General features: G+C 47.4%; 2 protein-coding genes across 5 annotated transcripts in view; both read left to right on the top strand.

Moving 5' to 3' along the window:
- Positions 1–6317, top strand: part of FCHO1 (FCH and mu domain containing endocytic adaptor 1) — a 50658-nt gene extending 44341 nt beyond the window's left edge. For all 4 annotated transcript variants that reach the window (XM_051972384.1, XM_051972385.1, XM_051972387.1 and 1 more), the window contains 8 exons: positions 397–484; positions 1285–1396; positions 2809–2964; positions 3179–3311; positions 4026–4225; positions 4796–4851; positions 5573–5737; positions 6005–6317. In XM_051972384.1, the coding sequence (XP_051828344.1) occupies positions 397–484; positions 1285–1396; positions 2809–2964; positions 3179–3311; positions 4026–4225; positions 4796–4851; positions 5573–5737; positions 6005–6042 (948 nt within the window). In that variant the 3' untranslated portion in view covers positions 6043–6317. The remainder of the gene's footprint in view (positions 1–396; positions 485–1284; positions 1397–2808; positions 2965–3178; positions 3312–4025; positions 4226–4795; positions 4852–5572; positions 5738–6004) is intronic.
- Positions 6318–9385: 3068 nt separating this feature from the next.
- B3GNT3 (UDP-GlcNAc:betaGal beta-1,3-N-acetylglucosaminyltransferase 3) overlaps positions 9386–12891 on the top strand; it is a 37340-nt gene continuing 33834 nt past the window's right edge. The window contains exon 1 of the mRNA XM_051972388.1: positions 9386–9486. Coding sequence (XP_051828348.1) covers positions 9484–9486 — 3 coding nt within the window. The 5' untranslated portion in view covers positions 9386–9483. The remainder of the gene's footprint in view (positions 9487–12891) is intronic.

Here is a 12891-nt window from a genome sequence, read left to right as displayed (position 1 = left end):
ATTGCCCAGGGCGGGAGTTTACCTCTGCCCACATAGTCTGGGGGAGGGAGTCCAGAGTGCAGGGTTCACATCCCAACTCCCTGGTCTCTAGGCCTCTATTTTCCTTTAATCTCCTTTTCTTCTCTTATTGTCAAAGCTAATTTCTAATATTTCTAATAATTTCTAATTTCACATTTCTAATACAATATTAAAGAGTAATGATAATAGTGAGCAGCCTTGTTTCACCCCTGATCTTACTGAGAATGGTTCTAGTTTACCCCCATTATATATGATGCTTGTTGATGGTTTTAAATAGATGCTACTAAGGAAAAGTCTATTTAAGGTCCTCTGTTTTCCTAATGAAGAGGGCCAGACTTGATTTTTGGCCAGCTCCAATGGTCTCTACTTTGTTTCCAGTCTCGATCCTTGAGTCCTTCCCCCCTGAGTTCCTCCGGCCCCACCAGCCTCCCAGAGAGGAACAGCGTATTCTCCCAGTCAAGCCTCGGTAGGTCTTGGGGACCCTGTGGAATATTAGGAGTCAAGGGTGGAAGAGAGGGTATGAGCTGCGGTGGAGAGTTTGTGTAAATCACACAAAGGAGAGGGCTCTGGGCTGGGAAACAGATCCCCTGACTGTGATTGCAACCTTCCTGAGGGCAGAGTATCTCCACAAGTTTGACTAAAGGGACTTGACTAAATTTAAAAGTTTCAATCCCCAACTCTGCCTCAGCTCTGCCTCTCTTAGCTGTGTGGACCTCAGTTTTCTTAGCTGTGTGGACTTCAGTTTTCTCTTCTGAGAAAGGGGCTAACTCAAACGCTCAAAATCCTCTAGGTACCTAAAATGCCTTCCAGAGGAAAAGGGATTAACTTTCTTTGTTACGTCCCCAAACAAAGTTGGGGGCAATGGATGGAAGAGAGGTCCAGGAGGGGCAGATTCTTGCTCTTAAGTTAGGAAAAACTTAGAAATCAAGAAGGCTGCTCAGAAGTGAAATGGGTAGTGAGCTTCCCGTCACTGGAGGACTTCAAGGACAGCCTGAACCACCTGTTGCTAAGGGCATTCCTCTCTGCAGTCTGTGCCTTTTATCTGGGACATCCTGTCATTCTGAGTCTCAGCCTTGCCCCAGATTTGACTTGGATGAGTCTTCCCTACCCCAACTCTGGGCCTCAGTTTCCCCATCTGTAAAATTAGGCTGCATTTTATTATTCCTAAGGAATCTCCTGACTCTGTTATTTTATCCTCTGATACAGTTCTTTGAGGGGCGGGCCTGGCTCCTGGGACTTATTTTTCTCTCCCCCCTCTCCCCACAGGGATCTCCAGGGGTCCGAGCCCTGTGGTGCTAGGTTCCCAGGATGCCCTGCCCGTAGCCACAGCCTTCACTGAATACATAAATGCCTACTTCCGGGGTCAGGATGCCCTCAGGTAGGACACAGATTGGAATAGATGGGGTTGAGGGGGAAAGAGCGCTGGCAGGTCTGATCATCACTCATTCTCCTTGCTTCTTGAGCCACTGTAATCCTGCCCCCTAAAAATTCTCCCTGGTCACTGGATGGTCAAACGGACAGAGACCAAGAGATCAGAGATAGAAGCAGAATAAGAATTGAGGTTCCCTAACTAACTTACAGGATCACCTTCGGTGAGCATCTTCCTCTGTCTGAGACTGTTTCCCTTTTTTGCAAAATAGTTCTTGTTGGCCTCTTGGGCTTCCTCTCATTGAGTTCTGAGGCTCAGGTGAGATCAGGGATAGTAAAGAACATGGTAGATAACAGTGACATCAAATGCAGTGGTAGCCTAGGATCTTACTAAGGGAGTTTTGTGGGGAGGCTACTTTTACATTTGCCCTCTAAAATACCTCTCCTGCCCAGGACAATGGCTGAGATTAGAAAGGCCTAGAAAACCCAGGCCTGCATCTGTGGAGGAAGCTGACATACTAGGAGTTTCCTACAGTGATAAAATCACAGGTCTTAGCAAAAAGCAAAACAAAACAATGTAAAATATATTAAATATATTATACATTAATAGAATATGTTATATAGAAAATTTATTACATATTAACAAAACATATATTAATAAAATTTATAATATTAAATCACAGATCTTAGCAAAAAGCAAAACAAAACAATGTTAAATATATTACATTAATAGAATATACAATATAGAAAATTTATTACACATTAACAAAACATGTAATATTAAAATACTAATAAAATATATGATAGCATATAAATATATATTTTAAAAATTATAATACTCTTTAGTTTATATAATAAAGCAACACAATTATGTTATGTTATATAAAATATATGATGATGTAGCTTATATGTTAAATATTATGACATTTTATGTACATTTATATTTTAATATATTTACACATTAAATGTCTAATTAAATATTCCATTTTTAGTGTGTAAATATATATATTACATTATAGAACTATAATAGAACTGCAAGATAAATATTAAACAAAATAATAAAATATATAAAATGCAATAATGAAAATAATAACCACCAAGATTGTTGTCTATAAAGCCTTTCAAGACATACAAGTGGTTCATCTCAGGAACCACTTCCTTCCCAGGAAGGTTTGTGCTTTATAATCCCAATTTTTAAATGGGGAAACTGAGGCTGAAAGAGGCTATGCTCAGGGTCATGAAGCTAGTGAGTCCGAAGGAGGATTTGAACTGGAGTCTTCTTGACTCCACGTTTAATGCTGTATCCATGATGCCATAGCTATGCTCTGGAAAGCTCTTTTCTCTGGAGGTGAGACTCAGCAGGAGGGTGGGGGGAGGTGAAAGGGGAGGCCCAGTGCCCGCTCTGAGCTCCGTGCCCCACAGCTGCATGGTGAAGGTGACAGGCGAGCTGACCATGTCCTTCCCTGCGGGGATCGTGAGGGTGTTCAATGGGACGATGCCCCTGCCCGTGCTCAGTTTCCGTCTGGTCCGAACCACCATCATTGAACACTTCCAGCCCAACGCTGACCTGCTCTTCAGGTGTGGAGGAGGCAGAGGCTGGGGCAGCCGGTCTGGCCAGAATGTTGTAGGGGTACTCTGGGGGCATGGGATCAAAGCTAGGAGGGAACTGGGTGGGGGGCGTTGGGAAAGGAACCCTAGATCTTAACTGGGGGGAGGAGAGTGGAAAGAGCCAGCTTTTGGAGAGATTTGGGATGGGGAGCCTGGACCCACCAGCCTCAAACCTGCTCTCCAGTGACCCTTCTCAAAGCGATCCAGCCACCAAGGACTTCTGGCTGAACATGTCTGCTCTGACGGGGCATCTTCAGCGCCAGGCGGAACAGACCCCGGCAGCCTCCTACTACAATGTGGTGCTGCTTAGATACCAGGTGAAGGCCTAGGAAGGGGGATACAGGAAGAGGGAGAGCCGGGAGCCCAAAAGGAAGATGTCAGCTGTGATAGTAAGAGACGGAGGGAAAGTTGGCAGGATTCCCCAGATGCCCGGGCCATGTGGTCTCAGAAGGCCTAGATGTAGGGATGGGGGCTCTACATGGAAACTCGGGGAGATGGGATGGGGCTCTAACTCAGGGAGATAGGATGGGGGCTCTAACTCAGGGAGATGGGATGGAGGTTCTAATTCAAGGAGATGGGATGGGAGCTCTAACTCAGGGAGGTGGGATGGGGGTTCTAACTCGGAGATGGGATGGGGCTCTAACTCAGGGAGATGGGATGGGGGCTCTAACTCAGGGACATGGGATGGAGGCTCTCAGGGAGATGGGAAGGGGGCTGTAACTCAGGGAGATGGGATGGGGGCTCTAACTCAGGGAGATGGGAAGGGGGCTCTAACTCAGGGAGATGGGAAGGGGGCCCTAACTCAAAGAGATGGGATGGGGGCTCTAACTCAGGGAGATGGGAAGGGGGCTCTAACTCAGGGACATGGGCACCCCAATGGACAGGATAGGGAACTTTCATTGTTCACATACAGAGACAGTACTGATGAGATCTAGAGTTGGAAGGAGTCCCAGCTAACACATAGGACAAATTGGGGAAGGGGACAAGACCAGCTGCTTCTCTCCCTAACCACTGCCCTCTTCCTTGCCCAGTTCTCTAAGCCTGGGGCCCAGGCGGCCCCTCTGCAGCTCAGTGCCCACTGGCAATGTGGCCGGGCTCTGACCCAAGTCTCAGTGGAGTATAGTTATTGCCCAAGCGCCATGGCTCTGCCCACCCCGCTCACCAATGTCCAGATCTTGCTGCCTGTGGAGGAGCCAGTCACCAATGTCCGTCTGCAGCCTTCTGCTAGCTGGTGAGACCTCCTTGCGTTTTCCAATGGGGGACTGGATTATATTCTGGGATCTTGGAACCCTCCGTCCGCAAGCCTGTTAAAAGCACTGGGCGCTGTGCCCGGTGCTAAAGAATCGGGCAGTCCTGACCCTCAAGGAACTTGCTTACCCAGGGAAGCCACATAGACACGTGAGTGGGTACATAACCTGCCATGTGCTGGCTGCCTGCAAAGCAAGGAGAGGTGATTGAGGGTGGAAGTTGCCAGCTGGGCAGGCCACAGTAAGTGGAGTGTCAGCTCTGAGGGAAACGGGAAGTTGGCCAGAAGTGAGACCTAGAAGGACCGGATGGATGTGGGGGGTGAACAAATGCTGTTTTGTGTGTGAATCATGTGAGTCTTCGTGAGCTTATTTGGAGTTTTCTTGGTAAAGATACAGGAGTGGGTCACCCTGCAGAGGAGGAGACTGAGGTCCAAGATGAGGCCCAAGGCCTAGGAACCCAGGGCCAGTCTGAGCTCTGGGAGGAATGGGATGAGGAAGGGACTGGGCCCCGGCTAGCAGACTTAGCTGAGGTCTGGACCTTTTTCTGCCTGTAGGAACCTGGAGGAGAAGAGGCTTTTATGGAGACTTCCAGATGTATCAGAAGAAGGGGGTGAGCCCTTGGAGAAGGGGAGGAAGATGAGATTGATTCATTTAAGTCTTCCCTTACAGAACCTTAACAAATAAATCTGAGATGAAAGGCCCTTAGAACCCAGGATGTCAGGGCTGGGAGGCCCTTAGAACCCAGGGGGTCAGAGCTGGGAGGACCCTTAGAACCCAGGAGGTCAGAGCTGGGAGGACCCATAGAACCCAGGAGGTCAGAGTTGGGAGGGCCCTTTGGGCCCTTAGAACACAGAGGGTCAGAGTGGTTATGTGGTTAGTTTGTCCACAAATAATTAGAATACAGTCATCATTTTCTAAATACCTGCTATATGCCATGCACTCTGCTAAGCCTGGGAATACTAAGAAACAAATTCCTGCCCTCAAAGAGCCCGCATTCTGGTGGGGGAGACAGTCCATATAAGGAACCTGCAGAGTGGATGGTGATACCAATAGGGTAGAGATTTGGATCTTTCCTCAGCCCCATCCCAGGGATTGGGGTAAGGAGATCTTGTCCAAGGCACATGGCAAATCACTCGCTGTGCTCCTCCCTGGAACATTAGGGTGGATGGAAGGGTGGGAGGCAGGAGTCAGCCATGTCATCCCTGTGGCTGAGGAGGAGACTGGGGCCCTAGTGGCCTCCATTGTGCTCTCCTCAGACCTGGAAGGGTGTCAGGGAATGCCCCGCTTCCCAGCTTAGGCGGGACCAGCATCTGGCTGCTCTGCCCCCCCAGGCCAAGGCCATCTCTCTGCCAGCTGGGAACCTCTGTCCGGACCCAGTCTGCCTGGCCCGGTAGCGGCCCACTTCACCAGTGAGGGCAGCACCCTGTCTGGGGTGGATGTGGAGCTCGTGGGCAATGGATACCGCATGTCTTTGGTGAAGAGAAGATTTACTACAGGTACTAGACCGGGGAGGGGGCCATTCTCCCCTTCCCGGGGCTTCCTTCATTTTCAAAGTCCCTATGAGGCTCCACCTCCGGAGCCCAGGAAAGGAACTGCAGTTGTGCTGCCTGGAGGTGACGAGGGGAGAGGAGGGAATAGATTCGAAAAGGGATCCTCAGGAGGGTCTGAGACTGGATGGAATGGAGAGGGAGAAACCGGTCAGCAGCCAGGCAAGGCAGCCCGAACCATTCCCTGGGCCCAGGCAAGCTGCTCTTGTTCCACAGGGACCTATCTGGCCAGCTGCGGAGCTGGGCTGTGCTAGCCTGTGCTGCTTCCTCTCGGGCTTGGATTTGCATTTTGGATTCCATGGGGAGTCTGCGCCCCCCCTCTTTCCCAACTTGGGCCCAAGTTGATTTTAAAGCTCTAGCTTGGACTGGAATAGTTGGGAAAGAGGGGGGGCCTAAAGCTCCCCATCCTGGGCTGAGCCCTTCCCCCTGAACTTCCTCTTCCCTCCCACATTCCTCCTGCTCAACCCAAGGCCAGGTCAGCCCCTGAGGTTTTATGTCATTTGAATAAACACTTTATTTTCTAATAAAACTATTCTGGCTCTGGGCTTCTCACTTAGGGGAAAGGGGAGGGGGGCTCGCTTGGCTACTTTGGGAACTTTGCAATGTGGAACCTCATCAATATGGAACCTCATCCAGACTTTGGATTGGAGAGACTTTTGCAAGGAAAAGCTCATAAGATCATTTAAGCAGCAGTGTTGGAACCCAAAATATCAATTGCGAGGGCCCGTAGAACACAGAATGTCAAAGCTGGGAGGATATCAGATGTAGGAAAAGCCCAGGCCTTAGAACAGACAGTGTCAGAGCTGGGAGGGTCCTTAGAACAATGGACATGAGCTGGGAGGACTGTTAGAACCCAGGAGGTCAGAGCTGGGAGGGGCCTTAGAACCCAGGAGGTCAGAGCTGGGAGGGTCCTTAGAACCCAGGAGATCAGGGCTGGGAGGGGCTTTAGAACCCAGGATGTCAGAGCTGGGAGGGCCCTTAGAACCCAGGAAGTCAGAGCTGGGAGGGCCCTTAGAACCCAGGAGGTCAGAGCTGGGAGGGGCCTTAGAACCCAGGAGGTCAGAGCTGGGAGGGCCCTTAGAACCCAGGAGTTCAGAGCTGGGAGGGGCCTTAGAACCCAGGATGTCAGGGCCGGGAGAGCCCTGAGAACCCAGGAAATGAGAGCTGGAGGGCCCTTAGAACCTGGGATATCAGGGCTGGGAGGTCTTTAGAGCAGAGTCCTTAAACATGGTAATGTCGAGGCTAGTCAGAGGCTACTGGCTTTTATATCTTTAGCATTAATTTGGCAAGTTTCCCACACAGGTTACCTTCTATTGGATTCCTGCCCATCTTGCCAGGGAAATACAATTGTTCGATTTTACTGGAGAAGGCTGATGGTCACTTACTAACTCTGCCAGTGGGTGGCAGAGGCGAACTTCTATCCTGCTCAGGTTTTTGGGACCCCGCATCCAGCCCTATCTCTCTTCAGCTTCTGCGAGCTTCCCACCCAATCTTAAATTTTTATATTATGACATTGAATAGAGTTTAGAAAATAGACAGTGTATCCTCTGGCACCGGCCTGAGAATCTGCTCTCCTGGTTCCCATCCCAGGACTCTCTCCCCTAATTCCCTTCCTTTGTTTTTTGACATAATCTTTGGCACTTGTAAGCATCATGACTTAGATTCCTGAGTTCCTCCTACCCAGTCCTTACAAGGTTCATTTTTGGAAATGTAACTACTGTTCCTGGTATCTGGCCTACTTAAAGCTCCTACCTCCCTCTCGAACCAATCTTTCTTCCTCAGATATTGTGTGCCTCCCCTTACATTAAGGTCCAAAAGTCCTAGGACTGCTCCTCTAGAGGGAAAGATGGATCTGGCATGAGAGGGGAGCACGCTAGGTTGTACTGGACACTGTACAGAAGAACAGAAACTTCACTAGCTAAGATTTATTGAGGAAGGCAAGCCTGATCCCCTGATCGCCTGATCCCCTGGTCCCCTGATCGCCTGATTGCCTGATCCCCTAAGAGACTGGCTATAAATTGGCTCATTGGTTCCAATGGTAGATTTCTTCACCACCAAGGTTTCTATCAATATCTGGGTACCAGGAAGATTGGGCACAAGAAGTCACAGCTGGGACATCTAACCTCTTTATACTCGTTTCTAATTAACATCATGGTATATTTGAACACAATTTGAAAAAATGTACATATTTACAACTTTTATATAGTCTTTTGGGATATGGGAGGTTTTGTATACCGATTTCAAAACATATTTGCACATCATAAGGATGAAAACCAGAAATTATTGGGTGGAAGCGCTGGCAAAATAAATGTTTATTCTATGAAGTGATATCCTCATCTTTCCTCTCAGAGGGTGGGGGCCCTGCTCACCCTCCAACACATCCTCCAACACATCCTTTAACGCATCCTTTAGCCATCTACTCTGAGTCATTTAACAACCTTTTCCTGTTCCTGAGATGTTAAGCCTGGCCATGGTCCCTCAGATATATTTTCTTGATTCTTGGCCCCTCAGATATATTTTCTTGCTTCCCAGGATGCCCTTGGATGGGAGTTCTTGATCTGAGGGTGTTCAAGACCTCTAGAAAGAAGTGAGAAGGTCTATGAGCCTGGTTAGGGGGAAATTAGCTTTATTTTCACTGACCATTGATGGAAACTGAGTTTGCCCTTCAATTACTTAAGGGATCCAATTCATCAAATTGCCAGAAGGGTTCTAAGTAAAAAGAAAAAAAAATTGTTGTGGGATGGGGCTATTCCAGGTAGTCTAGGTTGCCGATTCATTCCCAGTCACCTAGAACAAGTTCCCCCCACCCCCAAGTTCGTTTCCATTTTCTAAGGGGGGAGAAATTGACTCTTCCGGACCTCCTACCTAGGGCAGTTAGAGGAATCTGGGAGAGGATGTTTATGGGGGTTTGTTTAAAAAAAAGTGTCTAGAAGCTGAGGGAGAAAAGTAGCCTTGAGGTGTTAATTGTCTCTGGACCACAAAGACCAATCAATCTACATTTCAAAGGGAAGGATCTCTTCCCTTTTTTGTCCTCGAAGCTAGGAGAGGCCCCAAGTGTTGGAGGAGGGGTGATATTAAGAGATTACGGAGGCGGAGGAAGTGGACGCCTTACAAGCAGATGAGCCAGTTGGGAAGGGACTTTAGTGCATACAGTGTCACCGCAGGGAGAGAGGTTGGAAATAGAGAAAGTTGGAGCCAGAAGGGATCACAGAACAAAGACTATCAGAATTGGGCGGGAAGGAGGGAGGAGAATGGAGAAGGAAGCCTTAGAAACCACTTAGTTCAAAGTCCTTATTTGACAGATGGGGAAACTGAGGCTCAGAGAGGTAGCAATTTGCTGCAGAAAAATCTGTGATGTGGCAAGGATTCTAAGTCCTCTGCCTCCTAGCCTAAGCTCTTTGTAACTGGGAAAGGAGGGAAGAAAACTTTGAGCGTGAAGACAAAAGCGTTTGAAGAGGCAGAGAACTACCTGAACTTCGAGTCTCCTGGCAAAGCACAGAGCATCGCCTTAGTCCGGTAAACTTTGGCTCGGCCACGGGGAGGGGCCTGAGCTGGGCGGGGAAAGAAGTGGGGAGGTGGCCAATTCTCCGATCAGGTGAAACCTAGATTTTTTAGTCTAGAGGGAAATACTGTGGCCAGAACTTGGAGCCGGTTTCCCGGGGAAGAGCTGTTTACGTCAAGGGCAGGACTACCTAATGGTGAGTGCTTTAAGAAGGGGGCCTGAGATCACCCAGCCTTCTGCAAGGGGACGGAGCTCACTTAGGAAAGTGGGGAATTGGGGGGAGCTGATTTCCCAGACCTCCAAGGGAGGAGACTCTTAGGGAGAAGTTCTAGCTTTCCCAGTCTCCCTCCATCACCATTTCCTTTGGTGTCCTGGTGAGTGCTGAATCGTTTGCGGGACAAAGAGCGGGCTTTCTGAGGATGTGAACTGTCTGTACCAACCAGAGTTCCCCCTCCCTCCCCCTCCGATCCTTGGGGCAGAGACCAAAGGGCCAGTCCCAAATTCTGAGCTAGTCAACTGCTTCAAATTCTCCGAAGGAAAAATCCCTCCTTTCTCCTTTATGTGAAAGTTTTGGGGTGGAACTAGAATGTAAGGAATCAAGAATTCGGGAAAACCAGGAACTGAAATAGTCCCAGGACTTCAGCCACTATATCCCCACCTAGGAACCCATGAGCCCCTTCACTAATTGTCTGGCCAGGGGCCCGGATCTGCGTGCCCGAGACTGTGAGAGAAACCGTTCACCCAGTTTGGGTTAAAAATCCTCAGCTGAGAGTGCTAAGGGTTTTCATTTAAAACACACAAACTCCAGCCCAGCCCTCCTCTCCACCCGCCTCGGCTTCTGCTTTCTCTGCTTACTTCCCTCCAGCGTGGTGGTCGGGTGCTCTTTCACCCCACACAGCCTGTGGCCGACTTTGGAAGGGATATAACGTAAGTGCAGGAGAACAGAATGTCAGAGCCAGGAGGGCTCTGGGAAGAGATTTGAGAACGTCGGGATGTTAATTAACATAAATTCCACAAATGTTTATATCAGGTGTGTAGCGGGAGCCTGGTAGGTGTGGGGACCTCAGCAATGGAATAATCCCCACTCAGGAGAAAGCCTTCCTCATCTCCGCCTCATCTCTGCCCCTGAATGTGTCTTCAAGCTCCGCTCAGTTCCCATCCTCTGCCGGAGGAAGGCTTTCCTGGTTTCCTAGGGGCTAGGACCTGGAATTATACTCCCCATTTACATTGTATAAATTTGTTGGTGTTTGGAGGAAACACTCCAATAGAATGTAACCTTTTTTCATGGCTGGAACTCCCCAGCTCTAGGACTTTGTAGGCTCTTAATGAGTGTTTGTTTATTGGTTGGTGGGGAGGAGGGGGAGATACTATATGGTTACAAATATGGGAAATTCTAAGTATATACAAAGTATAAAAGTGAAGAGAGAGAGTGGCCAATAAGGGATGGGGCCTCCTGGAAGGGTTTTGAAGAAAGCTAGGGAGTCTTTCTCAGGAGAGATGTGGAGGGAGTGGATCCCAGGCACAGGAGGCTGGGAGATGGCCGGTCCTCAGTGGGCAGCTAGCAGGCTAATTTGACTAGAAGGCAGAGTATGGGAAGGTCACCCAGCCGACTTTGGAGACAGGTACCTTGGGTCTAAAATGGCATCTGTATCTAATCTTCCAAGAACTGTTGATTACAAACAGCTGATGTATGAGAGCTGGGTGAAAAATTTTTAAATGACCTAAGTCAGTGGTTTCCAATCTTTAAAAAATGGGAAATCTTCCTATCCACCCCCAATCCTCTGCACTTCCTAACTTCCTCATGATTTCTGAGGACTCCATTATCTTCTACTATCCAGGCTTGAAACTCTAGGTTTTATCCTTGACTCCTCACTCCCTACTCCTGTCCCATATCCAACCGATTGGTTACCAAGAACTGTCGATTTTGCCTTCATAACATATCTCTTCTGTGGCCCCTTCTCTCCTCTGACAAGGCTACCACTCTTATTACCTTATGCCTGACCATTGTACTAACCTGCTGACTGATCCCCCACTTCATTCCATTCTCTACTCAGCACAAATTAACCGGCCCAATGTAGAGATCTGACCATGTCCTATATTCCCCTCTCTCCCTGACATTCCACAATTTCAAATGGTTCTTTATCACTTCTATGAACAGATATAAAATCTGACTCCTCTCCCCTTACCACTCCATGTTCTCTGCAGTCTTGAGACAGCGACTCTTCCCCCATGTCTAGAATACTCTCCCTCCTCATCTTTATTTCCTGACTTCCTTCAAACTTCTGCTAGAATCCCAGGTTCTAGGGGAAGGCTTTTCTGATTCCCCCTAATGCTCATCTCCTCTCTGTGGTCTTTATCTCCAATTTACCCTGTGTCTAACTCGTTTGTCCATACTCATTTACATATGAGACTGTGGTCTCCTCAAGATCAAGAACTGGCTTTTGCCTTTCATTTTATCCCCAGGACTTAACACAATATCAAGTAGGTGTTTAATAAATGTTTGTTGATTAATTGGCATTTTAACTAGAAAATATCTTGGACCTTCACAAAGTTGCCTTTGTATCATCATGACCTCATAGCCAGCTGCAACTAGATGACACAGTGAGTAAAGTGCTGAGTTTAGAGTCAGGAAGACTCCTTTTTTTTTTTAGTTTACAGCCAGCCTCAGACACTTACTAGATTGGGCAAGTCATTTCAGTCTGCCTCAGTTTCCTCAAGTGTAAAATGAGCTGGAGAAGGAAATGGGAAATCAGTCCAGCACCTCAGCCAAGAAGACTCCAAAAGATGTCTTGAAGAGAAGAGCTGGACATGACTGAAAAATGACTAAGCTACCTTGAGGCAATAAGGTGATGCAGTAATGAAAGCACTAGATCTACTTAGGGTCAGGAAGACCCAATTCCATCTTGGATACTTTACTAGTTGGGTGACTTTGAATGAGCCATTTAGCCTTGGTTTGCTTCAGTTTCCTCATCTGTAAAGTGAAGCTATTAACAGCACCTTCCTCACAGGATGTTCAAATGAGAATATTTGTAAAGTACTTTGCGAATCTTAATGTGCCATATAAATGCTAACTATTATTATTATCCGCTGAGATAATACACTGTGAATTAACAGTTTAAAATGAGTTTAAATGAACTTACAGTAGAGTCCACATCTATTCAAAAAGAGTTTTCCTGTAAAGTGACATTATTAGGTATACAGAAAGTTTATAAAAGAAGCAGTGTGAAGCACCAAAGAAAGCACTGAATCAGCACATTGGTTCATATCCTGCCTCTGATGATGACCTTGGTTAAGTCACTTCATTCTCCAGGCCTCAGTTTCCCCATTTGTAAAATGAGATTGGATTCCATGGTCATTGAGGTGCCTTTCTGTCTTAAATCTATGCTTCTGTGAATCTGTTTATTATTGTTAATCATTTAATGAGTTGGACCTTTTGCATAGCTTGGCCATAGCTTGGCCCACAAGTTGGAAAATTCCACATCAAAAATAAACTATATAATTCCAGAACTTGAAGAGATTTTATGGATCATCTAGACAAGGAATTAATTTTTGTGTGTGTGTATTGAACCTTATCTTTATTATATTGATTATATTGAAATAT

This window comes from Antechinus flavipes, chromosome 1 (genome assembly GCF_016432865.1).
Source record: "Antechinus flavipes isolate AdamAnt ecotype Samford, QLD, Australia chromosome 1, AdamAnt_v2, whole genome shotgun sequence".
NCBI lineage: Eukaryota > Metazoa > Chordata > Mammalia > Dasyuromorphia > Dasyuridae > Antechinus > Antechinus flavipes.
Note: the sequence above shows the minus strand (reverse complement) of the source record. Positions and strands in the feature narration are given on the sequence as shown.